A 27,722-nucleotide genomic window follows, 5' to 3' on the forward strand; every position below is an offset into this window, starting at 1 on the left:
CCGTCGTGATTTTCGAGCATTTCCGCAAGTCTAAAGATACGAAACCGTGTGGGTGAGTGTTCTACTACCACGCCCCCGAATTCCAAATTCCGTGTTGTAATTGTAATGGTACATTTGCGAATAACAAAACGATGTTCGAGCATCATTTGGGCCATTATCATCGCCCTCCGTCGAGAACAAGTTGGTCCGACTCCAACGCTGATAAGAGTCTCCAGAGCTAGTGCTTCGGACAGGTTTGTCACTAGATTTACAACAGTCCTCGTGGGTCGTCGCATTCCACACCCTCCTGCGAGATTGCTACTGCTTAATTTATACAAACTTAAATTTATTCTTCACGCATTACATTTGTTTACACGCAGACGGTGAGTTTTGCTCAACTCGATTCCATAAACGCATAAACATCGCACTTAATGATGGCGATTATGGTTGAGGTGTAACCCAACCGGATGTTTGAGTTCCTAGATGAATTGGATAGACCTTTGCTAGAAACCTTGCCCTCTTGCTTCAGTCAGTTACTCATCTATATCCAATGAGTGCTATTTGAAGAAGGCCAAACCGCACACGCCTTCTTTATTTTTAAGATGAAAACTTTTCTCGCCTGTGCAGTTCCAGGAAATATTATTCATTTCATCGCTTTATTTTACCAATTTAATGTACACACATATTCATATTCACTGATACAATATATTATTTAGCAAGGCTACAATATCGGGCAATACATTTCCAAAAGTTCGCTTCAAACGCTTGTATCAAAAACGCTCCTTACTGTGTTACTAATTCGACAAAAATATATATATATCTATATATACTCCATGATAAATTTAAGTACCCAAAATATACTTAATCTAGTAGTAATTTGTGTATATAGTATATCCGAATGTCGTCATCTGGGCATCGGCTAGTTTAGTTCTCAGTGTAGCATTCCGCGCCGAGCCCAAAAGTTTGCTACATTGAGTTCACTTGGTCTTTTTCCACGGCTTGTCGTGGATTCGTTTGCATTTATTGCTTATCGGTTGGGCTTAGTTGCAATTTGTTTAAACAATGTGATAGATCTTACAGGCTTAATATGTTTGGACTAAATCATCGCTTCATTTCGATTTCGACTTTGTTTAGTGCTATCCAAGTATTCTTCTCCAGTTGTAAATATATATATTGTGGCATTTCGTTGAATAGAATAGAAACGGAGTCTCGTCGCCTTTAAAATTGAGGAAAAGCTCCTCTGGCGGGCTGTTCTTCTAGATTTCGTCAGTTCATTTAACGCACTTTGTTAGCATGCCAAAGTAGTTTTCGTATTGAACGTAGGATAAATGATATATAGTGTTTTATTTATATTTGTATAGTTTAATTGTTTTGTCGCTGCTTAACTTCGCTCCTTAGGTACATTTTAAAGCCGATCAATTTTCAACACTCCTTCCTCATCTTCTTGCCGCATCGATGTATCTTCAGATGCAGATGCAGATATCAGTATTTTTATAAGTAGTGATTAACTTCTAAATTAAAAACTATCTTTGAACTATCACATACAAGTTCACTAAGAAGCAAATCGGAGAACAATTCAAGGCGAAACGCTTGGGGAAGAGAACGGCTCGAATAATAATAATAATTAGAAAGTTGGGAACTTAACTGAATCAATTTGCGATTCCTTGATTCTAACATGAAAATGTAAACGCACTTTGTTGTGGTCTTTGCGGGGCTTCTGCGTGGGCCCCACACCCACTGGGTTGGTTACACTTAAGAGATGTGTTCATACAACTAAAACTGACAAAAATTCTTCGTAATCATATAGGTATAGTTATGGTTACACGTTGGGTATGGAGTGTGTGTGATTATGTCTCTCCAAGATCTTAAGTCTCACTAAGCATATTGCAAAAAAAAAGAGCACAAACGAAAAAAATGACTTAACTATGTTGAGTTTTAATACATTTTGGGGTATTAGGCCTCCACACTCGAGGATCAAACGTAGTCCAGCACTCGTACTCGCTGGAGGAAACCCTCCGTTTCGCCGCGACGCTGTCTTCCTTAAAGTAGATCTCTCTGGTCCATCTCATCCCGTGTCCATTGCTCCGGCCTCCGGCTTACAGCTTCACATCGTTCTGGCCCGACGTCGCTACATCTTGGGTTGGCAACTGGGCGGCATCGGCGGTGCGACGTCGCGACTGAATGTACTCCACCAGATACTCGATGCCCCAGGCAGTGGCGCAAATCATTATGCAAACGCTCTGGGTGTGTATGCAAATCGGATAGCTGTCGGTCAAATCCCGAATGAGACCTGAAATGGGCAATTGTCTGTGTTAGCTGGGTATTCTGGGCCAAAGATCGTTAGATTTCCATACCAATGAGCGGTCCAAATGTGATCACAAATAGGGCTTTGCCCACCAGATGCCAGCCGAATGCAGAGGGCAGCTTCTCCAGCGAGCAGTATTCGGATACGGTTAGGGTGAAGTTGCTCAGAGCGGATCCACGGAAGAAACCGCAGATCGAAAGCCAAATCATCAACTGGGTCCACTCCGTTTGCTCAGCCATAACTGCAAAGCAAAATGGTGTGTTAGGAATTTGTATCAACATCATCAAGCATCAATCAGCTGTTATCTGAATTAAATTGAACATTTTTTCTAATACTCAAGTAGCTTCGACTGGTGCCACTTGAATACTTCTACTCCCAATGAGGTAACTACTCACTTGAACGGGTCAGGGCAACAAAGATGATGGAAACGAGGAAAATGGTGCGCTTCTTGATTGTGGTGCGATCGAATATTGGCGGCAGGACAATGCGAGCGGCGATATCCGTAATGGCCGTGATCGAGAGGCAAAAGGCGACGTCCGTCTTCTGGTAGCCCAGATTGGCAAAGAAGAACGGCGTGACCATCTTGAAGTTCATCTCGGCCACATAGAAGATGGACAGACCGAAGAGCAGATTGAGGAACATCTTGTCCTTGAGCATATCGATGTCCAGAAGATCGGCAAAGCGGCGCCAGAAGCCCGGCTTCTTGGCCTTCTTCTTGGCCTCCTCGTCTAGGGCGGCGGCTGCCTCGGCCTGCTTGTCCAGCTCGGTGGGCTTCATTTTGATGAAGCTATCGCGATGACCGCCGAGGACAATGCTGCCCGTGGCGGTGCCAACACGTCGCAGTTCGCGATCGTTCTGCTCGAACTCATCGTCGCCGGTGTTGAGATGCACCTGGAGAATGGAGCCGGTGAAGTCCATGTAGGAGAGGTTCGAGGTGACCGAGGCCTTGCGGCAGCGCAGCTGCGTGGCGTTGACCTCCGCCTGCGAAGTATAGCCGCCCGAATCTCCATGGGCGGCGGACTGGACTCCGGCCAGGGACATGATTCGCGGAAAGGTTGGCCTCTTCGGAATACCCAGCCGAGAGCCGTTCATCGTGTTCATGGCCATTTCGGAATAATTCTTGCGCATCGAGTGCTGGTGGGGATGGGGCTTATGGAACAGCAGCGTGTTCATCTCGGGCAATGCGTCCTCCTCGTTGCCATCCTCCTTGATCACCTTGAACACGGGCGCTCCAGCTGATGCCGCGCCACCTGCTCCGCCCACCGTCAGCTGTGGCTGCGGGGTGGGCAGGGCTGAGATGCACATGAGCTCCTCGTCGTCGAACTCCTCCTTCATGTGCCACTTCACCGGCTGCAGCAGCACCGATCCGACCGTGGCATTGAGGGCCACGCCAGCCAGCAGCAGCACCGCCCCCCGGAAGTCGTACGCTTCCAGCAGGATCCGCACCAGCTGCGGCATTATCAGCATGCCCATGGCGGTGCCAGCCATCGATAGACCCACCGCCTGCCCACGCTTGTACTTAAAGTAGTGATTGAGGGCCACGAAGGCCGCCGATGTGGAGAGGCCCACGCCGATGCCGTTGATCACCGAGTACGTGCTCAGGATGTGGGCCATGCTCGTCGCCGGCGATGTGAGCGCCAGGCCCAGGCCGCACAGCAGAGATCCGGCGATGGCCACCTTGCGGTAGGAGAACTCCTTCAGCAGCGGCCCCACAAATAGTCCAGAGAAGTTCATGCACACGTCCAGCGCACTGATGATAACCGCTGCTCCCGTCGTGCCCACATTCAGCTCCTTCAGAGTGTCGCCAAAGAGCAGTCCAAACGACGGTTCGATGGAGCGGGTGGCCAGCTATGAGAAGGGATAGAGAATTCGGATGAGTATCAAGTGGTTAACTGGAATATGATGAGGCTCATCTCATCGTGAACTGTTCTTAAAATTAATATGCAAGGTCAAATTTTCCTTATAATTGAAGAAGTCTTTAATCAATTTGTTTTGGTCAAAATGAACGATGTTACTTTGTTCGCTTGTTCTAAACAATTTTCTATAGCTAACACAAAAAAGAATAATTGATATTGGGCATAAAGTGTTCGTCAAAATGTTTGAGAAACTTTTGAAAATAGGTTTCAACTTCAACATACATCGAGATCAAATTTCTTAGTTGGCAAAAGTAAAAACTAAAATATAGATTTATTTGTTGAGCTTGATTAACTTATTCATTGGAGTTTCGTTCCACTCGTCAATGTTTTTCAAGGCTTTCACGTTATACATCCATCAGATTATCGACGAGCTTTCATTGCAATTCTTCGATTTGCGCCCCATAAATTATACACTCGATTCGCGAACTTGGCATTACTTTTATTCTATTTGTATTTTTATGTGGGCCAATTTGTGCTAGCTAATCTGCCGTTCAGAGGCCGCGTGATTTATCGGCTCCGGGGGCAGAGGGCCTGCATAGAATTACGTGTAGGGAGCGAGGATGGCTATGAGCCATAACCATAACCATAACCGTCTGATAATTCTTGGGGGATTGGTGGAATGTGGGGGGCAGGAAGAAACGTCATCACACGGATAACCGTATCGCAAAAATACCCCTTATCGCTTTTCGCTGGGACAAGCGACAGCAGAACCCTTTGACGCGGGCAAGTGGTCAAGAGGAGGCCCAAAGTCAGCACTACAGCACCCGTATCGATGCACTTGAGATGATGGTGGTCCCCTGATGGTGGCGGTTCGCCTTATCGATTTTGCAATTCAACTGGACGGGCAGCCTTATCATCGCGTCCAGGGTCTTCGGATTCAGCTCTGACCAGCGTTCTTTTCCATTCATGATCGGTTTGATTGATGCGTTCGATTGCGTTGCTGTTTCCTTGTGGACTTCCTTCTGGTCGCCAGCTATAACTGGCCATATCTGCAACTGTCATGACACAGTCCCAACGCGAGCATGTCCAATTTGTATGCGCAATTGGTTTGGTTTGGCCCAAAAAGAGCTGGACTGCTGCGAATTCGTTATTAGATGATATAGTGCGAGTCACTACTGCTCATGAAATTCAGTTACTTTGTACAACTTAGAGGTCAATCAAACGAAATCAATCAATGCTAAACCGATTGAGTTCTCAATAGAAGAAAGCCGCGATTCAAGCTGCTAAGTTATAAATTTGAGGCATATAGTCGTATGTATGTACATATGTAAATAGTGGCTCGAATTACTCGATTTGCTGTCTTGCAATCAGAAACATGATCCAGAGCATATTCCAGTTGCTGATATCATACGATATCAGCCTACGTACACGATTGATCGGCTTTCTTAAAGTGTTTTATTTATTTGCGACGGGGCTGCGATTATTATTGATTGCGCCTCTCTGGTGTTTTGTAGATTTTCGAATTTCTTAATTGCGGCGCTATATGTACTTTTATGGGGCGTTTCAGTCAGAGCCTTAATTGCCTGATAATTCAATTATCAGAACTCATAATTGCAGGAGGGAAAACATTTGCGGCATCGAACACGCACTCACAAGGTGTTCGCAGCCAAAATGGCCTGGCATGGTTCAATCATTCGGGATCGTGGGTGGTATATATCGATATCGGGGCATCCATAATTCACTTTTAGTTCCCACACTTTGATTGAAAATCGCCGAGTTTCGGCTGATTGTTCCAATCAAATGGTTTTATCATGGCTGCTAACTATTTTCTTGGATCGAACCTTTAGACTTCTTAACTTACTTAAGTTCGCAGTAGCTTAAGTTGGCTAATAAGAAGAGAAATCGAAGTGCTAAGCTATCAATAATTTATCTTATTCCAACATTTCTGATTTACATCTGTTCTGGATTGCAAAGCATTCCGAACTTCCGCTAAAACAAGGAAATCTCAATCAACGCGTGTTTTTCAATTCCGCAACATTTTTCAACACTAACAGTTTTCATTTGAAATTTGCACATTTTCAGATGAGATGAGATGGATGGCCTATTGTAATATGTAAATATGTACACACATTTTCTGTTTCCTATTGCCCGCCGATGGGAATTATTTATTGACAATCTTATTTGGCTTCAATCGCTCGACAATTTTAGCGAAAAACAGCCAAGTATAAACAGCAAACGCGATAACAACCGAGTGATCTGTTTGTTGGATTTGGATATTGCTCCAAATCAGCTTATTGATTTATGCGCCGCTGGCTATAATTTACACAATTAGCCGCTAACTTATTTTTAAACATTTCGTGCAATATTTTCGATTCCAATTCACAAGTGGATGCTCCGTTGCCGCCGCCTGCGTGAAATTAACGTGACACTTGAGTGATACATATGAACTTGTATACTATATAGGAGTGTATCGTTACTATTCCCTATGCATATATGTATATGATATATATATAACCTAACCCAGTCGAAGTGCAAACCATTAAAGAAAAGGTTTATGGCATGGAGAGCACTTTATTACTTGGAATGTGATTTATTGTTTTTTTTGTTGCCACCATTTGAACAACTCATAAATAACACTTCCGAATCGGAAGCCATACGTTCCATAAATGCAACTTGCTGTCATAGCCATAGTAAAGACTTTATTCACATTCATTATTGAATATTGAATAACACCCATTCAGTTGTGAAATCAGTTAAAGAGGCTCTAATTTGATGGGACTTGAAATGACATTCCAAATACTCATTGCAAGACGAAGATTCGCTAAATATCTAAATGATCTATTTGCAGCACCTCGATCAAGACCCAAGTCGATTTCACAATTTGTGAATATGACACGCCTGGGAACCGGGATACGAAAAGTTCCACTGTTTATCTGAAAAGATATTGGATTGGGACACTTGGGAGCCACTTGGCGGCGCGTGTTTCACTGGCTTCGAATTTCACTTTGTGTTATCAATTTTCAAGTCCAAAGTCCGTGTTTTTTTCCTGCGTGGGAACGTATGGATGGATGGGTGGATGGTTGGATGGAGGGGATATAACCCATATAGTTATGCCATCACAATGTGTCACCCTTATGTCAACGATGACGTTGTCGAGCCGAGGACGTCACCGGATTCAGCGTTCCCATTCCAGAAAGCTCTTGACCACCATCGTAAATCAAGTCGATTCCATTCTATCGATTTACCATTTTGCGTGTTTTGCGTGTCATTTTTTATGCTTCCTCCAACTTGATATTTCATGATTCTAGTGCTGAGCCCTTGTCCTTCACAATTTGAACTTTATACATTTTTTGTAATTGGTATCTGGATGTCTGACCACTTTTAAGTCCGATAAGGAGTGAATAGTTGAGCCACAGGCTAGTTTCCGGGTCCGTCTTGTCCAACTGGGCAGTGCAGTAATTGGCCTCAGAAGTTAGTAGCTCATTTTCAGTTAGCCAGAGTCGCTCAATTATGGGTAATCGTCTAGAGAAATTGTAAAATTGTACTACTGTACAATTCCGAATGTAATTTAGAGTGGGAATGCCTAATGAATTTATTTTCGGCACCAACACACGCAGTTTTCAACTCGCAGTGCGGAAAATTGCGTTTTATTGTAACTTAATATGGCCGTAATTGCGTGCGAATCATGCAAAGCTTGGTTATATATTCAATTTGCTCTGCGCTTAGCTTTATAATTAAACCATCACGAATTTAATACCTTTGGCAAATCTACGGTAACAGCTAGATATCGAAATAATTGAATTGCAGTTTATTGTTCGATTTAGCTTTAAGTTCAGTTCAATGGAATGGGGTGACTTGTTAACCCGTTTAGTTGAATGCGTTTAATTCAGATTCGGTTACCCCCCCCAATCCCTTTGATTTAATCAAGAGTACATTTGCATATTGAAATTTAACGTACAGCTGCATATTTTTAATTATATATATTTTTTTGTAACTTTAACGAGAGCCTTGAACTTGAGATGAACTTGAGTCTGTCTGTCAGCAGGAAAAATGTTTCCTCTCGGCGGAGAACTTGCAGGAGAAACAGAGAAACGATCCGCGGAGAATTAATTTGTTTGAATTGAAATCGAATTGCCGCTGTTGCTGGGCCCTTGTGGCAATTGAAGCAATTAATTGTGAAGTACATTTCACTACCGAACCAGCAAAGCCGAGCGAATTGCAACTCAACTCGACTCGATTCAACTCGACCAAACTGAACTGAACTTAACTGACGGGGTATTCGGCCGCTGCCAAACATTTCAATTAAAAGCAACAACAGAGCAGCGGAAAAATAATAATAATAATGGAAACGAAAAACGCAACAAAAAAAAGCGAAACAATGACAAAAAGTTGACTCGACTTTGTAGCCATAAAACAAAAGCCGTCACCAAGCTGAACTCGAAATTGAATCGAACGGAATCGAATCGAAGCCAAGCCAATCGAATCGTACTGCAGCACAGTGGGCACTGCCTATGGCGGAACTAATCATTTCACTTACGATTATATTGTTTTGGGAATAGCATTGAGAGCTGTAGTTGCAGCAACAAGTTAATATTCAATATTCATTATCAACGGTTCGTGCCAGCGAGGCTCCACTGTTAATGGGGCAGCAAATGGAGCGGCTGGGGGCTTAATGTTGGGTCTGGGCTGCTGGAGATGATGGTGATGCGGCTTATAGCTGTCTTGCACATGATCGCAATCATGTGATTTACTCCGTGTACAGTGGACATTCTCGTGCACAGAAACAAAAAATGGTGTTATAAATGAATAATTTGAATTACTTTGTATAGACATTATATATAGAAGGTTATCTATGGGAAGGAATATTATGAAATCAATTACGGTGAGGTTGCGCAATTGTTGTTCAGTTAAAATGTTTCATTTGCTTTACATACTTGTTCTATTCAGCTTCTACGAGCTATTCTCTTTCTTAATTAATTATTTTCTCAATTGTATTGCAGTGTAAATATGTAAATGTATTTTTTGCTTTTCTGGTATTCAGTAATTCGAAAATATCAATTTATATCCATGTATCTTTGTGATTGCTTGTATCCAATGGATGGCCAGCCGCTTTTTTATCAGTGCAGATACTGAGATATCTGGCTGAGATACAGATTCAGATACAGATACAGAAACAGTTACGAGACCAGCTGTTCGCTGTTGCCTGTAAGCGGCAAACGAGTTTGGCTTAGCTCGATTCCATTTTCTCGAGCGGCACGAAGGCGGTCAGGGCAGGAAGCTGCAGCTCGACGGTGCCACTTGCAACGCAGTCACGTGATCGCGCGACAAGCATCAGCTGCTGGCCTTTGTTGTGGCCAAACCGGATTTGTGCCCCAAGACGGCGTCAGTGGCGCACATTTGACTATTGACATTGAGCCGTTGGGGAGCCGTTGCTGCTGGGGCTGCTGCAGATCGTATTGGGGCTCGTTCATATTCTGCTGCCTTGGCCTTGATCACGTGACGTCGCTGAGGCCAATGATAAACTAAATTGGGTATAAAAGAAAGTTTACTTCATTCCGTTCCGTTGCCTTGTGGCAAAAACGTTTTGGCTTTCGTCCGAGGGTTTGTTAAGCTAGTATTGTACATGCAATGGTCATCTGCAGTATTAGCTATTCAATCTAATGGTCTAAATCACAAACTTCATTTTAAGTACAGCATGCATCTACAGCTTTGCCTTGCATGTATCTGTGCATGTTTTCAAGATCAAACAGGTGTATCATTATGCATTGTTGCGAAATCGGCTGATCTGCAGGCATAGCACGCCTGAAAATCACATTGTTGGACATTAACACCCGCATCCTAAATTGATAGCCCATCCAGGGATCCGAATCTACCTACATATGCAGAATAGATCAATTCTTCGCCAGCTCGCTTTTAGCAGTTGTTAGAATCTATTTTAATTAACATTCGCATATAGCCGCACGCTTTTCGATCGCCCAGAGATTCAGCGATGTGATATAGTTTGGTTTTAGCATTCACTTGCGAATGCTCATTGTGCAGCTTCTTCGTGCGAAGTGTGTTTGCTCAGCTAAAGGGGCTCTGCGATATGTGGGATAATATATATTATATTATACATATGTTTCAAGCGATTACTGTGCTCTATTTAAATTCTATTTATTGTTTCGCTCGCGCCCGCCACTCGGAATTTGTCAAAGAAATTAGCTCGCATTTGCGAAAACAGAGGCCAATCCACACACAGATCCATTCGCCAATTGTGCAAAGAAGCTGAACGTCACAATTAACCAGCAACCCATTCGAATTACTCGGAATTCGTTAGCGGGAATTAAGGGGCAACATATCTACAAATTTTCATACAAACAAATTGGGCAGCACATATGTACATATAGAAAGTACTTCCTATAAAACATTCGATGGAATAATGCTTATTATTATTGACTTTCTAAATGGCAACAATATCTCAATGGCATTTGACCGTCAGCTAATCGAACCATAATAAATCAAGCAATTATAATGTTTTCGAGAAACCTGAAAGCATTACTTTGCCGGTTTGTCGGTTTTTTGACCCCAAGGTGTCAGGCCTAAAGAGTCGTTTTTTCCAAAAGTCAGCGCTACTGGAAACCCCCAACAGCCAGCTGATTCGAAAGACGTTAACTTATCTGAAACACCATTCGGAGATGTTCTAATTGGCTTGCGAAGTGCGGCATGTCCAGATATAGATAGATTGTTCGACTCGAGTGAAGCATGCCGGATACTTTTATGACGTATTGAGTGAGCATGCGTTAGTCGAATGCTAAACGGTCGCCGGATCGGTCAAACACAGGGTGATTACACCCCACAGCTTCTTTGGATTCCGGCGGGCACTACAGCTCGGTCTCTCACGCCCGCCTTACATGTCCAGCCAGCCAGCCAGTCATCCGCTAATCAAAATCCGCATATTCTAATTATCAATTAAGCCAATGTGCTAACTTTGAAGTCTGGTAACATCTTGAGCACCCTGAACCAATGTGTTAATCGCACCTGATAATGATGATAACACAGACTGAATAGCGGAGACCGACCGATACAAGAACGGAATCGCAACTAGTGACGACTTTTCCTTTGTGTTTTTAATTACTTGTTTTGCTCTTTTTTCGTTTTCGAACGTTAGGCTTCAAATGGAAAACAAAAGGCTTAGACAACAAAATTCGCTATGGCTAACAGATACCCTGCTTTTAAGTTTATGATTATGTGGGTATCGAATTCGAATCCAAACCATTTTATAGAAATGAGAGGGCATTATCATATCAAAGTTCATAAAGATATAGCACGAGTATGCATACACCGATGGCACAATATACCCCGAGCTAATGGGAAACTGAAAAAAAGAGCACCCGCAACATGAACTTGGTATTCAATTTTGCACTGACACTGAATACACAAAGGCGAAAACACCATATATAATTTATAGGTAAACAGAAACAACAAATCAGACGACGTTCTCGGCAAAACAAAAAATAAAAAAAGGTGTACAGAAAACGAACCGATGAAAATAAAAAAAAAAAAAAATTGGAAACAGATTCGTCGCATGCTCAAAGTCAGTGGAGCAAAGTCCACAGTTGTTCCGCCGAAGAAATCTTCGATCTGTCTGTTTTCAATTGTTTTGCAAATTTCATCATCGGTCAACCAAAGAGCCACCTCGTCGTTCCCACTCGCCACTAATATCTACGGAATACACTTCATTTGCCGTTTCCAGTGTTTGAACAAGAAAGAACACAACACGGTTGCAAATCAATCACAATCAAATCAAAATTGACGAGTTGCGAAGTCAATCGATTGACCCCCATGGATTTCAGATAACTTTCGACGGTTGCTTCCTTTGGCTTTTCAGTGATTTTCATGACTAAATATGGAGACTAATCTGAATTATCTGAGTTTCAAGGGATTTAATTGGGCAGTTATGTATGTGTTTGATTCAGATACATTTGATTGTATGATTGATTGAAATATGCATTTACAGCGTTGAATAATCGAAGGGATAGGGTATGAATACCCATGTGAAATCGTTCTGAATTGAATATCAATTGTACTTCGATTAAAAATAAACCATATACGCACACATTTCGCATATATCTGCATATGCACATATCTCAGCTTTTATAGCCCCATTCCGCTATCGGTGACGTGCTTTTGCCATTCCCAATGGATTTCTTTGTTTTGGGGTCTTACGTAAACACTCTCCTCCAGCCAATTTCCAATTGGATTGCGCGGATATTTGACTACGGCTATATGGCCAGCCGTTCTTTATCATTTCCTCGGGCCTTGCAGACAGACAGACGACGCGGTTTTTTATTCTTTGGCTACCTGATAAGGTATTTAAACAATGTAGACGCTCTACATATATGTACATATGTGCACAAAGTTTGTAAAAAAAACTCTAGTTAATCTCCAGAAATTTAGTTTTAATCGCTATATCGGGCGATAGAAAAGTAGTACTAATCTCTCTAATTTGTATCCAAACAACTGGATTTTTTGGGCATTGTTGCATCTTGATTAATTGCCTATTGTCAGCATTACTCAAAGTATTCTTAACAATTTCGTAAAGTTTTACGGTCACGTTTCCGGCTAGATTGTGTGGAAAATGAAAAATAGGTTTTTTTCAGGGGTCCAGCGGCTTGGCAACACCTGTATATTTATAGGGTTCCTTTGTTCGCTTCTAGTAAGACTCATGTTGTTTTTGAGCAGCTTCAAAACGGCACGGTTTATGGTCCACATATTTCTCTTCAATTGGTTTGCCGTGTTGTATAAGGTTCAAGTGCTAATTTGCCTCGTAAATGATTTAAAAGCGATTAAACGTGTGCCTGGTCGAAGATAGTGGCACAATAACTGAGCGAAAACAAACAAAAGTCGCGATTGCGATTAGTAATCGTTCGAACTTAACCTATAATCGAAGCGGACACATAACCGAGTGATTGGCATATCAGGCCATCTAACCCCAATATTCCTGCTCCCCTTTCGAGGATGATCGATTTTGTTTTCGCCAAAATGCACCTCACATTATATTGTGCTCTAAATTTGTGGGACAAGCGAACTACTCGAGATTTCGGAGTAGTAGTCTCTCTGGCAAGTTGGTCGTGTGACCATGTGGGTCAGCAACCAATATCTTATCTATCTTGTTTCCATGGGATACATTTGCAGGGTCAGTTTTAATCGACTGACTGGCAGATGACTAAAGACAAAGTTATGTTTCTTTTGCCTGAAATTATTGGAAGGTCGTGTGAACTGTGCCCTCCCGTTGTCATTGAAGTTTCAAGGATGCGGCACACTCATGGCGAAATATTTTGGGAAATCCCATGTTCTGTTCAGCCTGTATTTCAGCCTAAAGCCCCAACCCAAAGTGTCATGAATTTGGGCTTTCTCTTCACAAGTACATATTGAATGCGACCGAATACAAAAGGCAAATTCCGTGGCAAACACTCGATTTGTTTTGCAAATGGCGCATTTCTGATGGGTGCTATTTTTTTCTGGTGTTTTGCTTTTGTTGCAACACATGTTGGGTGGGGATTGACTGGAAGAGGCCATCGTGGGTTGACCGATTAGTAACCAGAAAGATCGATCGGCCCGACTTTTAGCTTGACAAGGAAAGTGTTCAAGATATATAGATATATATTGCAAGTATTGTAAGGTTTTAACACTACAAGTACAAGTCGTGATCAAATTACTTCTTACAGCTTATATCTATGATACTTTACTTGTTAGCTTGCTTTTGTGTGTAATGTTGAGACATTGAAACCATTAAAACCGCCCTCGCGCAAACTTGTCACAACGCATTTGGCTTCAATGGCCGAGCCATTGGCACTCAATGTGTGCTCACATCCTAACCATATCCCCCCCATCTGTGCCGTGTTGATTATTTTCATAGTCGGCGGCGGCACCCAGATGATATAAGCATCTATAATGCTCATATCATTGCCTTCACACTGAGCACGCATAATCATTGCATGGGACATGGACTTGGACTGGTAATGGTACTGGTACTGGGACCATTGCTGTCAATGCTCGAGATCTTCGCTTGGCCACACACAAATTAGCATTTGTAATTGCACATCGTCTCGACTCATTTAGAAAGTCGCTTTGTTATCGCTAATATGGCAAGAAGGTAATTTCAGGACCATCACATAATTGACATGATCTGATTTCGTGTCGTTTACTTCAAGTTCGCCATGAGTCATGCCATAGATAGTGGACATTCGACAGGTAAAGCGCCTTTCAAGAGTCGCGATTGTGAAATGAATTATCTCTATTCGCATTGTCAGTGAATTTGTCTTCTCAAATCATAGCATGAAAAAACATATATTGATAAAGATATATAACTTCCTTGTTCCTTGAATGCATATGGAATACAAGAAATAAACGATTGGATCTCAATTGCAATGAAAGAAGCAAAACACGACGCTCAGTTAATGATGATCTCACCATCAAGCACACAAATATGTGTCAAGGTGAGTGTTTTCTTTGGGAGTATTCCAAAAATCTTTTCAAAATTCGTACATATAAAATCTAAGGAAGTGTGTCAATTGATTCTTTATTCTGCCACCACCTTCCACACTTCACAGCCAGATTTGTGCAACAAGGGGCACAGAATAAAACAAACTGAATGAACAACAATGTAGCACGTAGGCATATAAGGAGTCCACCACAGCCAAATACATAAATTGTGGAAAAAAAACCACCACGCATTTTCGAGATCACGCGGCGGGTGCGTGACCGCCAGCCAGATGCCGATCCGTGTACCCACAGCAAACTCTTTGGCCATGATCGGGGTCTCCTTTTTCTCTACTCCACACACACGGCGGTTCTCTGTCAGCTCCTTTTCAAATTGGAAGCTGCAGCTGTTGGCCAAAGAGGCGTTTTGTGGCAGTGCACAGTTGCACAAACGCATGTTTGTGGTAAAAGGCAATGCACATATTCGTTATGCAATATTCCGCGAAAATGCTCCTAATTAGTAAAAACCTAGAACTAAAGATATTAGTGCTGTGATTGATTGACTCAAAGCACAGCGGTCTAAACGTGTCTGTCAATAAATCACGATCTACTTCATTTAAGTTTTATTACAAGCTCAGTACTGCGAGCATTTTGATGGCCAGATATGCAGTGATTTTTAAGGGCGTTTGATAAATTGGATAAACAACGACATCGCCCTTGCAATAACCTCTTCCCTTTTTGCTGCCCAAAACACGTCCATTTGGGTATTTATTATTAATGAAAATGGTCTAAATGCCAACATCAATCCCCCCCCCATCACCAAACACACGAATATTACAGGTAGCCACCATAAATCCGTGTACAAACATGTGAAAATGCGGGTAGGACCAGAAGCATATTGAGTTTCGTCATATTTCATTTGAATCTTATCGTCGATGTGAAAACACGTTTACCACGAGCCATATAAAAATACAACTATGAAATGCCATGGGCTTTTGGAACTAACCTATCCTAAGTGCCAATGGGGAAAGTAAGTGAGATGGGGCCAGGGAATTGCTGGATAAAAGGTTAGCCAATACGTATTAGCTAATTGGCATTGGAACGTTGTGTCGCGGGGTGAATCTAGTCTAGTATTAATCAGTGACTAAGAACTGGAAACTTGAACTTACGTTGACCAAACTAACGCCAAAGCAGGCGACCCATCCCCATCCACCGTCGGGCGCCACTTTTCTGGGCTGTTTGCTTGCCATTTCTGCTTTGTTGTGCTGTGCTGAGTTCTCCTCGGTTGTCTGCTTTTCCTGGATTTGCTTTGTTTTTGTTTTGGTCTTATTTTATGTCTCTATATATGAGGTGTAGCACACATATAGATTTATGGATACTTTTTTACGTTGTGGCTTTGTGTTTTTCGATTTTCTTAATTTATGCCCGCCGTCTCTGTGGGGTTTGTTGTTTCTGATGTTCTAATTATATTTTTCCATTTCTTTGATTTTTAGACAACACACTTACGAAAAAATTCAAAAAAAAAAAGAACAGACGCGAACTCTTGTTTGCTAGGTTTTTATTATTATTTCAGCTTTATCACATCGGAATTTGTTATTTAAATTCATTTGAATCGGTGTTTGTTTGTTATGTTTTTCCTGTTTTTTTTTTTTTTCTTTTAAGGCACTTGGGGGAGAAACGCGTGGTGGTTTGTTGGTTTTTTCGTATTAACTTTTCATTATAATTCCCTTTGGTCAGTCGCTAATTTTGACATTTGTTTTGTCAGCCTGTTTTGTTTTCTGGTTTCTTGTTCCAGCTGTTTCACTGTTCTCCCTTTCGTTCGGGGGGGTGTTGTTGACTGCGGGTGTGTGTGTGTTTGTGTGTGATAGTGTTGTTGCAATAGTTCTTCCTGTTCTGTTGTGTCTATCGCAGGGGGAGGGGGGCGGGCCTTTGTGGCCTGCGTTGCGTCGCTCTCAGCGGACTTTTGCCGTTTGGTAGTGTGGTCGCTTCGCACAGCGCTATTTATTACAAAAGAGGGGGCGGCAGGCGCTCAATGTCTCCTTCTCCTTCTCGGTCTCCGTCTTGGTCTCCCTTTCCCTGCTGTCGCTGTCTCTGTCTGGTCGCCTGTCCGTTTCGCTCGCTCTCTTGTCGCGTCTCTTCCTTCCTCGATTTCGATGAGCTACGCGCGGCTGTTCAATCGATACTGAATACTGAACACTGACTGCCGTCGCCGTTTGCCGTCCCGTCGCTGCCGCTGCCTCAGTCGCCGTTACCGTCGTCGCACAGTGGGCCAAATAAATGAACTAGTTAACTAACTAGCAATGGGTATTTGTGATCCAGATTTCTAGAGCTTTGATCACCCTTTCTGTAAAGAACGCGAAAAATTTCAAGGCTGCAAGGTGAGAATTATTAATTATTATTAACTTATGAATTACTTTCGGTTTTTTTTTTTACTGGATCTGTCTGTTCATTCGTATACTTAGTCTGCCGATCGCTTACTAAACACAATCGAGCTTGAGCAACGAAAATCGGAACTGGTTCAAAGGAAATTTGAATAGAGTGCTTCCATTTGGGCCCACTGTGCCACAGTTTCGTTCCATTCGGAGAGAGTCACCATGTCCATGTGTGGGTGTGTGTGTCTGTCGGTGTTGCAGTATTTCAAGATCGCGTTCTAATGCCGATCGAAAGAGAAATAAAATGTGGAGTGAGAGAAGTCGCTTACTTCGCTTGCCAAAATCCACAAACAATGCGCCTTACTTCTTTGTTTACATTCGTTCTTTGTCTGCAGTTGTTGCGCTGCATTCGCAGGCTCTTCCTCTCCTCGCGTTCTCCTCTTTGCGTTCTTCACTTGGCCTTTTGACGCTGCTGCAGTTGCGCAAATGAGCCAGCTCTCTCTTCCGCTCTTCGCTCTTCTCTCTCGCTCCCTCTTTTCTCTTCTGTTAACTTGTTGCGTCTTTGTGAAAGAGTGATAACAGGGCGCTCGTAAATGAGATCATGAGATTTGAAATATTGTATCTGGCTTTTAATTGTTGGTTCTTTCTGTTTGCAAATTGTATTAATGCATCAAATAGAAATATTTTGAGAATTGTTTACCCAACATTGGTACTGAACTGTATTTATAATTAATTAAGAAAATTAAACTATATATCTAAGGTCACAGCGCTGTCCCAAAAGATTGACAAATAATCGATAATTGCTGGAGTTTCTGGGTGGATAGGGGGGAAGTGGGGCAATGACACCGCACACAACCACGTGGCATTTGCATGCGAGTACCTGAAGCTGAAACTGCCGGCAACAGATTGTTGATTTGCTGTACGATGTTGCCACTAAACCACCCCCATTGGTTACACACCTGCTAATAGTCAATTGACCCGATCTCAAACAAACTAGGCAGTTCTGACGCCACACGTCCCTACAGTGAGTTTTTTTGTTAGGACTTGCAAAATAAACTTGAATTCTTGAAAACGTTTCTGGAAAACGTATAGATGATTCTTAATATATTAATATATATATGATTCTTATTAATATATATATGATTCTTAATATATTAATATATATATGTTTCTTAATATATTAATATAAATATGATTCTTAAAACAGGCCCCTTTTCTATAATTGGCAAAAATATCCTTAATAACTAATTTCGCACAATTTTCGGGTCAAACTAGACAATCACACAATTAATTATTGAATTATAAAAAAATATTAATTTAAAAAACATTTTTGGGAAAGTTTCTTATGGATAAGCGCTTTATATGTAGAAAAGAATCGTATTGAAATTGTAGCTATAAAAAGGCTACATGGGCAGTCCAGCTGCTGAGTCCTGTTTCCTGTTTCCACTTGTTGCTCAGTTGGTTACGCCACCCACTCTCTGTGGGTGGGATGCCCACAAGTGGGTGGCTTTATATGTGTGCCTTCGTTTATCTGTGATGAAAAGAGGATTTAGTAGGGCGAAGGTTCAGTCAAAGACACTAGAATAACAAGATGCGTAACGGCGTAAGTTAAACTTTTTGGAATATTGAATTTGAATTGAATGTGTTTTTTGGCAAATTGGATTTTTAAAAATGAAAGTAGCGGGCCATGAGTGTTCGGTATGCCCAAGCTGGTCGATTTGGTTTGATTCACTCTGCTTTTTTTTTCCATTTAGTTCCGCTGATGGCGACATTACTCGTGGTTATAAAAACCGACTGCGACCAATTTATTTGTCATTGACTTGGTAGAGACAGAGAACTTGGCCATAGCTTCCTGCCCGATTTTGGCATATGTTTTCAGTATGTTTCCTCTCGATTTATTTGATAAGCACCGCGGTGTATTGAACCTGATCGCCTCGTTATGAGATTGTTTTAAACACTATTTTTTAACCCTGTAACTTTCCGCTGGCGGAGTTACATATCATTTTTATTCCCGGTTCTTAACCCATTCATTGTTGTCATCGACCAAACTGGTTTGTTCTTTAGCACGCCAAATTTGCACATTTAATTTTTGGGTCAACGGGCTGATACCACAATTCTACACTTCCCTCGATCCGGTGTCGGTGTTTTGCATTGATAACAGTTTCAATCAAATCGAATATGTTTTAAAGGCTTTAGTTAACCTTTCACGCCGTTATATCTGGATTCTATGACCCAACACTTTAGATCATACATATAGTTTAGATCATATAGTTCGATTTGCTTTTCGCAAATCTCTATCACCCCCGCTTCAACTTAGTAACGGGTATCTAATAGTCGAGGTTCTAAATTTTCATGCGAATTACACATTGTATTATACAATACTCAGAGTTGCATGAAGTCAAAATAAAAAAAGTTCTCAGTAGTCAACTTGCCACCAGTGTTTGTTCAATTTTTCCGCATTAATTCTCAGTGTCATTGATCATTGATCATTGAATGTTGTGATGAGTAGGCTCGTGATATTCACGTGCTCCTTCCAATTAAGTTGGACTTTCTTCCGCAGTGTCATAAGATTTTTGTTAGATGTTGAACTTTGGATTCTGTCAGACGGATGGACAGACAACTTTTGATTCGACTTTATTGCTGCATCACCAGAAATCGGATCAAATAATGAAGAGACTGATCGCTTACCAGGGCACATAGTAACGAAACGCACCACAAAAAAAATTTAAAGTCTGTGATTGTCCGTTTATATCAAGTGATACGCCAATCGAAAGGTTTGAATTACAATAAAATGGTTTAGAATAATTCGAACTCTTCCATTATTAAATACTACTTATAAAATGTCGCGTAGATCTACTAACTTTAGGTATAACATTCGAACAGCTTCAATGAAACGCTAGTTTTAAAGTTTAAGTATTGGCAGCTTACGCATATTATTTAACAATTATCAATGTTTAATACAATTAATCTGCTACACTCGAAAAGTATATACACAATGTACACGCTGAATATAGTTTACATAAACATACAGATAAAAAAAAAGCACTGGGCAAATGCGATAACAAGAATAACATTTTGCTAAAGTTAGGATGGATGGGGGAACGGTGTTGGTCCTGGAAATGCTGGCACTGGGTAAAACTACGCCATCGTATGTTGATCAGTTGATTGACTTGACGGGTGGCGATTTCCGGCTGCGGGCGCGGATGAAGTCTTCCAGATACCAGCCGGCAAAGGCCATCACGCAAAGGGCATTCAGCAGGTTGAGGGTCACCGCATAGCTGGTGTGATCCCGGATTAGGCCTGGATGAGCGTTGGGTTACACAATTAGAAGATTAGAAATTGCAATTATATAGAGGTATGAGTATATCTATTGCTCACCAATCAGCGGTCCGAAGATCATCGAAAAGGTGCCGGACATCAGCAGCTGCAGCCCAGCAGCCGCCGGCAATCTCTTCAGGGGCACATAACTGGGAATGATCAGGGACCAGAAGACCGTGCGGAAGGCCTTGTTGAGGCCCAACCACAGGAAGATGGCCATCATGACGTAGAAATTGGAGGTCATCGAGAGGAACATGCGGCCAATGCACATGCCCAAAATGCCCACAACGAAGAAGGTACGGTTGCTGAGATTGATCTTGGCCGTGATCAGGGGTATGAGGAATCGAACCACCAGATCGAAGAATCCCAGCGTGGACATGGCCAGGGCAATCTGATCCTTATTGAAACCCAGATCGCTTAGGATGAAGGGTGTCAGGATGGCGAAGTTGATCTCCACAAAGTTGATCAGGGTGATGCCCACTGCCAGGTTGACATACGTGATATCCCTCAGCAGATCCATGTCAAAGAAGATCACCACTTTCATGTAGAATGGCAGCTTCTTGCGGCGCTGGCGCTCCTCCTCATCCTCCAGCTCTTGCTTCTCCTTCTCCGTTAGCTCGGTGTGGTGCACTTCGTGGTCAGAATTGTAGCCAGTGGCCTCCTCCTCCTTAATGCTGTGACTCACGGATATGCTGCGCAGCTGGCGCCCAGGATTCGAGTCCTTACTGCTCAGCCTCTTCAGCTCCACGTGGCCATTGCTGTCCGATTTCTCCCAGGTGTTCAGTCGATTACGAGTGCCCACGCTGTTCAACGAGGCCCGCGAGCCAAACCAACCGTCATTGGCACGTGGCAGCACCGGGGTTTCCGGCTCCACAACATTCTTGATAATATCCTCGTCCTGATCCTCGCGCTCTGCCAGTGGTTGGACCTGCTGCAGTGCCTCCGCATCGCGATCCCGCTTCACCACGTGCCACTTAACTGGCTGGTAGATCAGCGAGCAGGCGATCGTGTGCAATGAGGCACCGGCGAAGAGTAGTGTCGTCCCCTGGACACCGAACTCGTACAGCATGTAGGTGGCAAAGTAGGGGCACACAATTGGTCCCAGGCCGGCTACTCCGAACTGGAAGGCTGTGGCAGTGCGTCGCTTCACCTTGAAGTATGTATTGACCGCCAGCGAGGAAGCGGATACCGTCAGTCCTCGTCCGAATCCGTACAGGATCGAGAAGCTCATTATGTAGACGGCGAAGGTGTCGGCGAAAACCATCCAGAAGAGTCCCAGGAAGGTCAGCACGGATCCCACCAGGGCCACCACTCGATATGTGTAGCGTCGGAAAAGCGGGCCGTTCAGCAGACCTGTGATTAAGAAATCGAATTTAATTGTTGTCTTGTAGTTTAAATGTGGAACTTAATGGCATGTGAAGAAGTAGTACTTTGGCTTCATAACTCGAACTATTAAAATGCTTCAAGTTCTTTAATATTTAAAAATCACTCAATACAGAATCCTATCGATTTTTCATCAGAGAATCGCAAACAACTTGTGATATGGCGCGATATTATAAATCTTATTGTCTCGTTGCGATTCGTCACTACGTGGACTACATACAAATGAGAGTTACGGCTGCTCATGACTTTGAATATCTCTCTATAACTATCACTCTATAATACTATCTCATATATATTGTTTTCACCATCTCACCTGTAAATGCGGACACAGCAATCTGTGTGTTGATAATGGTGGTCAGTTCGGAGCTGGAGATTCCTAGACCAGCCATGCGATCGCGGAACAGGATGCCAAACTGCTGGGCCAATGCGAACGTCACCAGCTGGAGTGGAGATTGGGAATAGGAATGGGAATGGAGAAAGAGGCAAGAGTGAATATGTATGTCCAGACAGGCGAGTAAATGCGATGGCCACTCACAATGTTGACGCCACTGGCGACGGACACCAGCCAGCCCCATCCGCCGTCGGGCGCCACAAAATCTTCACCCAGATCGCTTTTGTCCCGCTTCTTTTTCGCTGGTACCTTCTGTGGTTGCGACGCGGCGGCTATGGAATGAGTATGCGTAGGAGGCGCTATCTTGGTCTGGCCGGCTGATCCATTCTTGGGCAGCAGCTGCTCTGCCTGCTCTTCCGGTAGCCTCAGTCTGAGTGCCTCATCGTTGTTGTTATTGTTGTTGTTGTTGTTCTGACTGTTCCCATTATCGGTCATCTTGGAACTGTGGATACGCCGGGCGTCCTGGACTAGGATTAGGTGGGTTGGGAGCTTGGAGCGTGGGGCTTGGAATGGTTTAGCGCTGCGGGCTCTTGACCGGTTGTTGCATTACTGCTCGAATCGGATTGATGGGTGCGATCAAATGCTGGAACCAGTGATTGCAATTCTGTGCATTGAAAAGCGGGAAGATTGCAAACTTCGTTAGTGCAACTCAAATAGAATGTTTTTGCATTAAGCATCACTTTATTTATTTCGGCATGCTGAGTTGACTTTCATTTTGCACATTCATTGCTTATTCATTTAAAGAGTTCTCTCACAATAAAATATTCCAAATGTAATTTTATCATAACTAGTACCGATAAGCAAACACTAAAATTAAAAACAAACCAATAATTGAACTTAAAAACCGCTTTTTACCCAGGCTAAACAGCCGTTTACAGCTCAATTGATGGACTTTTATTATTATTATTTTTATTTATTGGCGAGGCGGCGGGACGAAAGCCACAAGCTCGACTGACTGATCAATCAGGCTGCGTAATATTTTGGGCAACTCTCACTCATCTTGTGCTAAACGATTTGATATTTTTGGGTTTTTCGAGGGCGGGCGGGTGAAATTTTCGAGGCCTGGAAACGTGACTGCCTTAAAAGCGACAGGTATGTAAATAGCATCGATTTAGCACCCATTATATAAAAACGGTAACACCAGCCAACAACGGCTCATCAAAACGTCAATGGGTTCGATTGTCGGTTATGATGATTATGATGATGATCGTTTGTTCGGTTAGTCAGTTTAGTCAGTTTGGTTGGTTGGTCGGCGGGAGAGCGCCGCCTTATCGCGCCCGCCTGCGATTTCATTTCTGAGAGCAAAAGTTACGAACTTTATTTGCTTTTTTTCTCGAATTCGGAACCCGTATCCGAGAGTTTGCTGACCAGAAGTAAGTGTCCAGCGTAAATACTTGAGGCGACTTGGGCGACAAAGGCACCGAAACATCGAGATATATGAATGTACATGCATACATTCATGACATGTATCAGGGCCTGTCGGCATGTGGGGTTTTAAATGAGATCATATGGTAATGGTGGAAAGGGGGAGGGGGTGAGAGGAGGGGGTACCATGTGATAAGGCGAACTCCTTAGCGCGCCGATATCGTCTAATTAGATTGTAGCACCTCGGTTATATCCGGCACACAGGGGTTTTCACAACCAATCAATCGCCGGAATCACTGCACTGCAAGAAAAGTCGCTTCTTTGCGCCTATTACCGATTAAATTTGTTATAAACTATATATTTAATCATCACTCCGCTCATCGTTGCAACAAACAATGCTTATGGAACTGTGTTCGAGTTCCTCGGAGCACCCACTGTCCCACTTACTCACTGCTCTATCGCACTCCGAATGGCCACCAGTGGTCTGGCAACTGCTCCAGCAGCTGAACCGAACCGAACCCCAGCCGAACCGAACCCCAGCCGAACCGAACCCAAACGAACCGATCCGCGCGAATGACCACTGCAAAAATATATGGGGGCAAGTGATAAGACTCGCTGGCAAAGTTCGCCCCATACTCGTAGGCGATACACTAAGAAAGCGGTAAGCGGCGTGTACTAAAGGTCGCGCCGCACGGAACAAGTTAGTTGGCCAGTAAAACGCTGTTCAAATACCAATTTTACAGTGCTTTAATTGCCAGGCAATCAGCAACATACACATTTCCATGCATGCTAAACACACACACAGTGGGTAGGATCAGACTTTTGACTCTTCGACGAGTGCTTATCTAACGAATTGTGATTCCGTTACTCGATATAACCGCATATAATGGGCCTAATTGACCTCAGTTTTAGTTTTCAGTTTTCAATTTTCAGTCCAACTGAATCAGCTCGTTGCGTTATCGAAGGCGCCTGGCAAGAGTGGATACCATTATGACCACAACTGTGGAATTTTTCAATGCCAATCATCCATCAGCAGAGGCACATGGCAGAAATTGGCCATAACGGCAAGACAAGACACACGTGATAAGGTTCTGCACCAAAGAAAGGCAAAGAACGCAGAGAAAAGAACGGACTTTAAGATGCATATTTAAGTGCCTTCTTGTGTTGCGATTAAGCATGCATAACTGAATGTGCTAAGTTAATTATCATAATTCGAAACTGGTTCTTGTTGCGGGATTCGTTGGGGAATCCAGTGAAATTCGTTTATCAGATTAACCAATCAGATTATTCCAATTGTATCTTTTTTGTTGTGCCCACGTAATCCAATTAAGTCTATCTTCATCTGAATAATTACATTTGTTGCACAATGACTGAAAAGGCTACAGAGATGAAACAGATATATTTAGTTGACACACATCAAATATAATCGAATGATCAGCTGCTACTCGTTGTTTTTCAAACAATTAATAACCAAATAATAAGACTTTAAACCACTGTAATGCTTTTGCGTAATGAAATCATACAGTTTTTATAATCAGCTAATTGTGAGTCGATTCGATGTGTAAACTTTGACCGCAAATAAACTGTCGTTTCCTGATTCTATCACTTCCCACAAAGAATTGCTTGGGTTATTCGCAAATACATCAGTTTCAAGATTCAAGATTAGCGCTTCGGCAAAGCCATCTAAGTACTCCACCAAAAATATACACACTATTGGCCTCAAGTGCTTAATTAACACGCGTCGTTTAAGGCGATCAAGAGCCGTCTAAAGCCAAACACAAACATTTGTATAATTAGAGCTTTCCGCATTATATGACTGCCCCTCCCCGCCCATTCACTTCCCACCAAGCAAGGGTATGATGATTGTTAACACACCATAAAGGAGTATTTGCATTGGCCTAACAAAGATGTCGGAATGGAGATGATGCCGTAAAAAACATTTACGGCCGGTAGACTACTGCCTTTTGGTAGCCACTGTTTGCCACGGTTTGTGGTTCTACATACATACATACATCCATATGTATCTATGAGGCGAAATCGCTCCGTTTGAGAGGAGTAGTTACTTTAATTGATATTCGGATTGATTGATTGATTGGCGGGAGAACAGCACAGCACGTATGCACCGATATCGAAATGATACGTAACTCTCAAAATTATCTCATCCCAATTCGTCGACATTTCACAATACACCGACTATTTGTAAAATATATCTGAATATATAACAATGAAGTGGTGAAATTGCTTCACCTTCATTACAAATGATCTATCTATTGCACCATAGGTATCTGATTTATGTTAATCATAAACTTGACTTTTTCGCAGACTTTGATAAGACACAAGAAATGCGCTGGGGAATTCCAAGAATATTTGCCTATCTGGTTCCACCAATAAAAGTGTTGTTATTACCGGTAATGTCGTGGTTATTACCGGTAATGTCACCGATAGAAGTGATTTTGGTGAGTTGTAATCACATTGGCGCAGGCACATACATTTCGAAAAAGTATCTTTCAGATACTTACGTTACATACGCCCCACATATTATTCAATATGGCGCACGTGTCTCGCGAAAAGCGCGCGCTTCGGTTAAAAAAAATATCATTTAGTTTGCTGCTCTAGTGCTAATTGCTACTAAACTTAAATACAAATGCTAACGCTCACACACACTATATATATATATATATATATATATATATATATATGTACTTATATTTATGTATTTGGGCCGTACGTTTTATTTTTGTAAATGTTTTCCCCTCTCCTCCGTCGGCTGTTGTTGTTTTGCTGCAGTAAAGTTGAGATACAAAACAATAACAAAAACAAAAGCACAAAAAAAAAAAAAAGAAGAAGATGAAGATTTCAAAACGCAACGAGCGGCGGCGGCGGCAATTCAAGTAAATAGAATATATATGTGTATCAAAACATATATAGATGTGTATATTCAACAGGCGACGACTTTTCCGTTACGTTCACCAGCGCGAACTGAACTGAACAATTTTGTGAATTATAGTATTAAACGGCCAAACACAACGCACACACTGGCACACATCAATGCAATGGCGCGCTCGCTGTTTCCACTTCTCCCGTTTGTCGTTGTGTGCGTGTTATTTTGGTCTTTAGCATTACCTTTACCGTTGCTCCTGCTCGCTCCGCCTCACCTCTTCCTCTCCTTCTCCTGCCTTCTATATTTTTTTTGCCTGTGTTTGCATTTGTTCTTGCGCCGCCTTGCCGCGTTTTTTGATAAGGGCATTATTCCGTGTTACCACTGTATTTGCTTTACTGTTGTTGTAATTAGTTTTGTCGTCGCAGACCCGATTATCAGCGGCAAATATGGGCAGACATATGTGCATACATATATGCACACATGCTGACATACATACATAGGCACACACACCCACGGACATCGGTGCACACAGATAACTCCGTACTGAGCGCATTACGTATACGCACGGTACGCGAGAACCAAAAACGAATAACACAACTCATAAATACATTATGATAGCGTCGACGATTAGAATTTGATTTTGCCATCGACCGCCAACGCCACCCTGGGGCAAAGTGTGATTTCATTAATTGGAAAACGCAATTGGTCTATGAATACGGTTTCTGGGCCAATTAGAATGGCTTTTTTGTGATCTTGAACTACTGCTATATGTTTTCTAGCCTTGGCTTCGAATAAAACGTTTAGCTCTAGGTCAAATCAATAAAAAAAATCTTAACTTCATCCCACTCGTTACTTACATGAGGCAACTCCTTTTCAATTCAAACTGTTGTTTGAGATATGAGATGAATGTTTTGAATATCACGAACAAATTGAACAGGATATAATTACAGTGCCTTTTCACCAGCACACAGCCCACTGTGCGTCTTGCGTCTCCCAGCAGACTTTGCCTACAGGAAGTGCGCATAGTTGGCCGGCAAGTGACAGGCGTGTTAAGTCCTTGGTTTTGGCCCGAAGCTGACAGGTTGTCACTGTAACTGGAACTGGAACGGAGACCAGGCTCTGACCACGAGCAGTTTGCATTTGACTTCAAGGCCGTTGGAGCCCGTGACGCATGACGGTGATGACCAGACCGCGCTAAGTGAAAGGTTCTGTTCGGATTGGGATTATTTCGTCGGGGTATCTGGGCTCTTCTGCTCTGACATCTGTCCGATTATCAGTGTCAAGTGCTAAAAATAGACTGGCGAACTAATTCATATTTTTCTGTCCGATGATCTTAGGGATAACCTACCGTACCCTGCAGGAGCATCGAATGATTAACTTGTGATATTGACTGGAAAACTACGAAATGGCT

General features: G+C 42.6%; 2 protein-coding genes across 3 annotated transcripts; both read right to left on the minus strand.

The window, feature by feature from the left end:
- Positions 1-601: 601 nt before the first annotated feature.
- On the minus strand, positions 602-16,783 carry LOC6614981. The gene is made up of 4 exons (XM_002039362.2): positions 15,771-16,783; positions 2,680-4,132; positions 2,334-2,525; positions 602-2,269 (listed from the first exon to the last, which is right to left on the minus strand). Exons 1-4 carry the CDS (start codon positions 15,849-15,851, stop codon positions 2,076-2,078), a joined length of 1,920 nt encoding a protein of 639 aa, XP_002039398.1. The 5' UTR covers positions 15,852-16,783; the 3' UTR covers positions 602-2,075.
- A 3,090-nt stretch (positions 16,784-19,873) lies between these two features.
- LOC6614982 (monocarboxylate transporter 7) lies at positions 19,874-26,198 on the minus strand. 2 transcript variants are annotated; one of them, XM_032725426.1, is made up of 5 exons: positions 26,159-26,198; positions 22,210-22,669; positions 21,988-22,114; positions 20,352-21,644; positions 19,874-20,273 (listed from the first exon to the last, which is right to left on the minus strand). In XM_032725426.1, exons 2-5 carry the CDS (start codon positions 22,498-22,500, stop codon positions 20,131-20,133), a joined length of 1,854 nt encoding a protein of 617 aa, XP_032581317.1. In that variant the 5' UTR covers positions 22,501-22,669; positions 26,159-26,198; the 3' UTR covers positions 19,874-20,130. The 2 variants fall into 2 exon arrangements, with proteins under 2 accessions (XP_032581317.1, XP_032581318.1); XM_032725427.1 differs by lacking the exon at positions 26,159-26,198 and adding an exon at positions 23,878-23,974.
- Between the last annotated feature and the right edge of the window lie 1,524 nt (positions 26,199-27,722).

Source organism: Drosophila sechellia, chromosome X, assembly GCF_004382195.2.
Source record: "Drosophila sechellia strain sech25 chromosome X, ASM438219v1, whole genome shotgun sequence".
Lineage (NCBI taxonomy): Eukaryota > Metazoa > Arthropoda > Insecta > Diptera > Drosophilidae > Drosophila > Drosophila sechellia.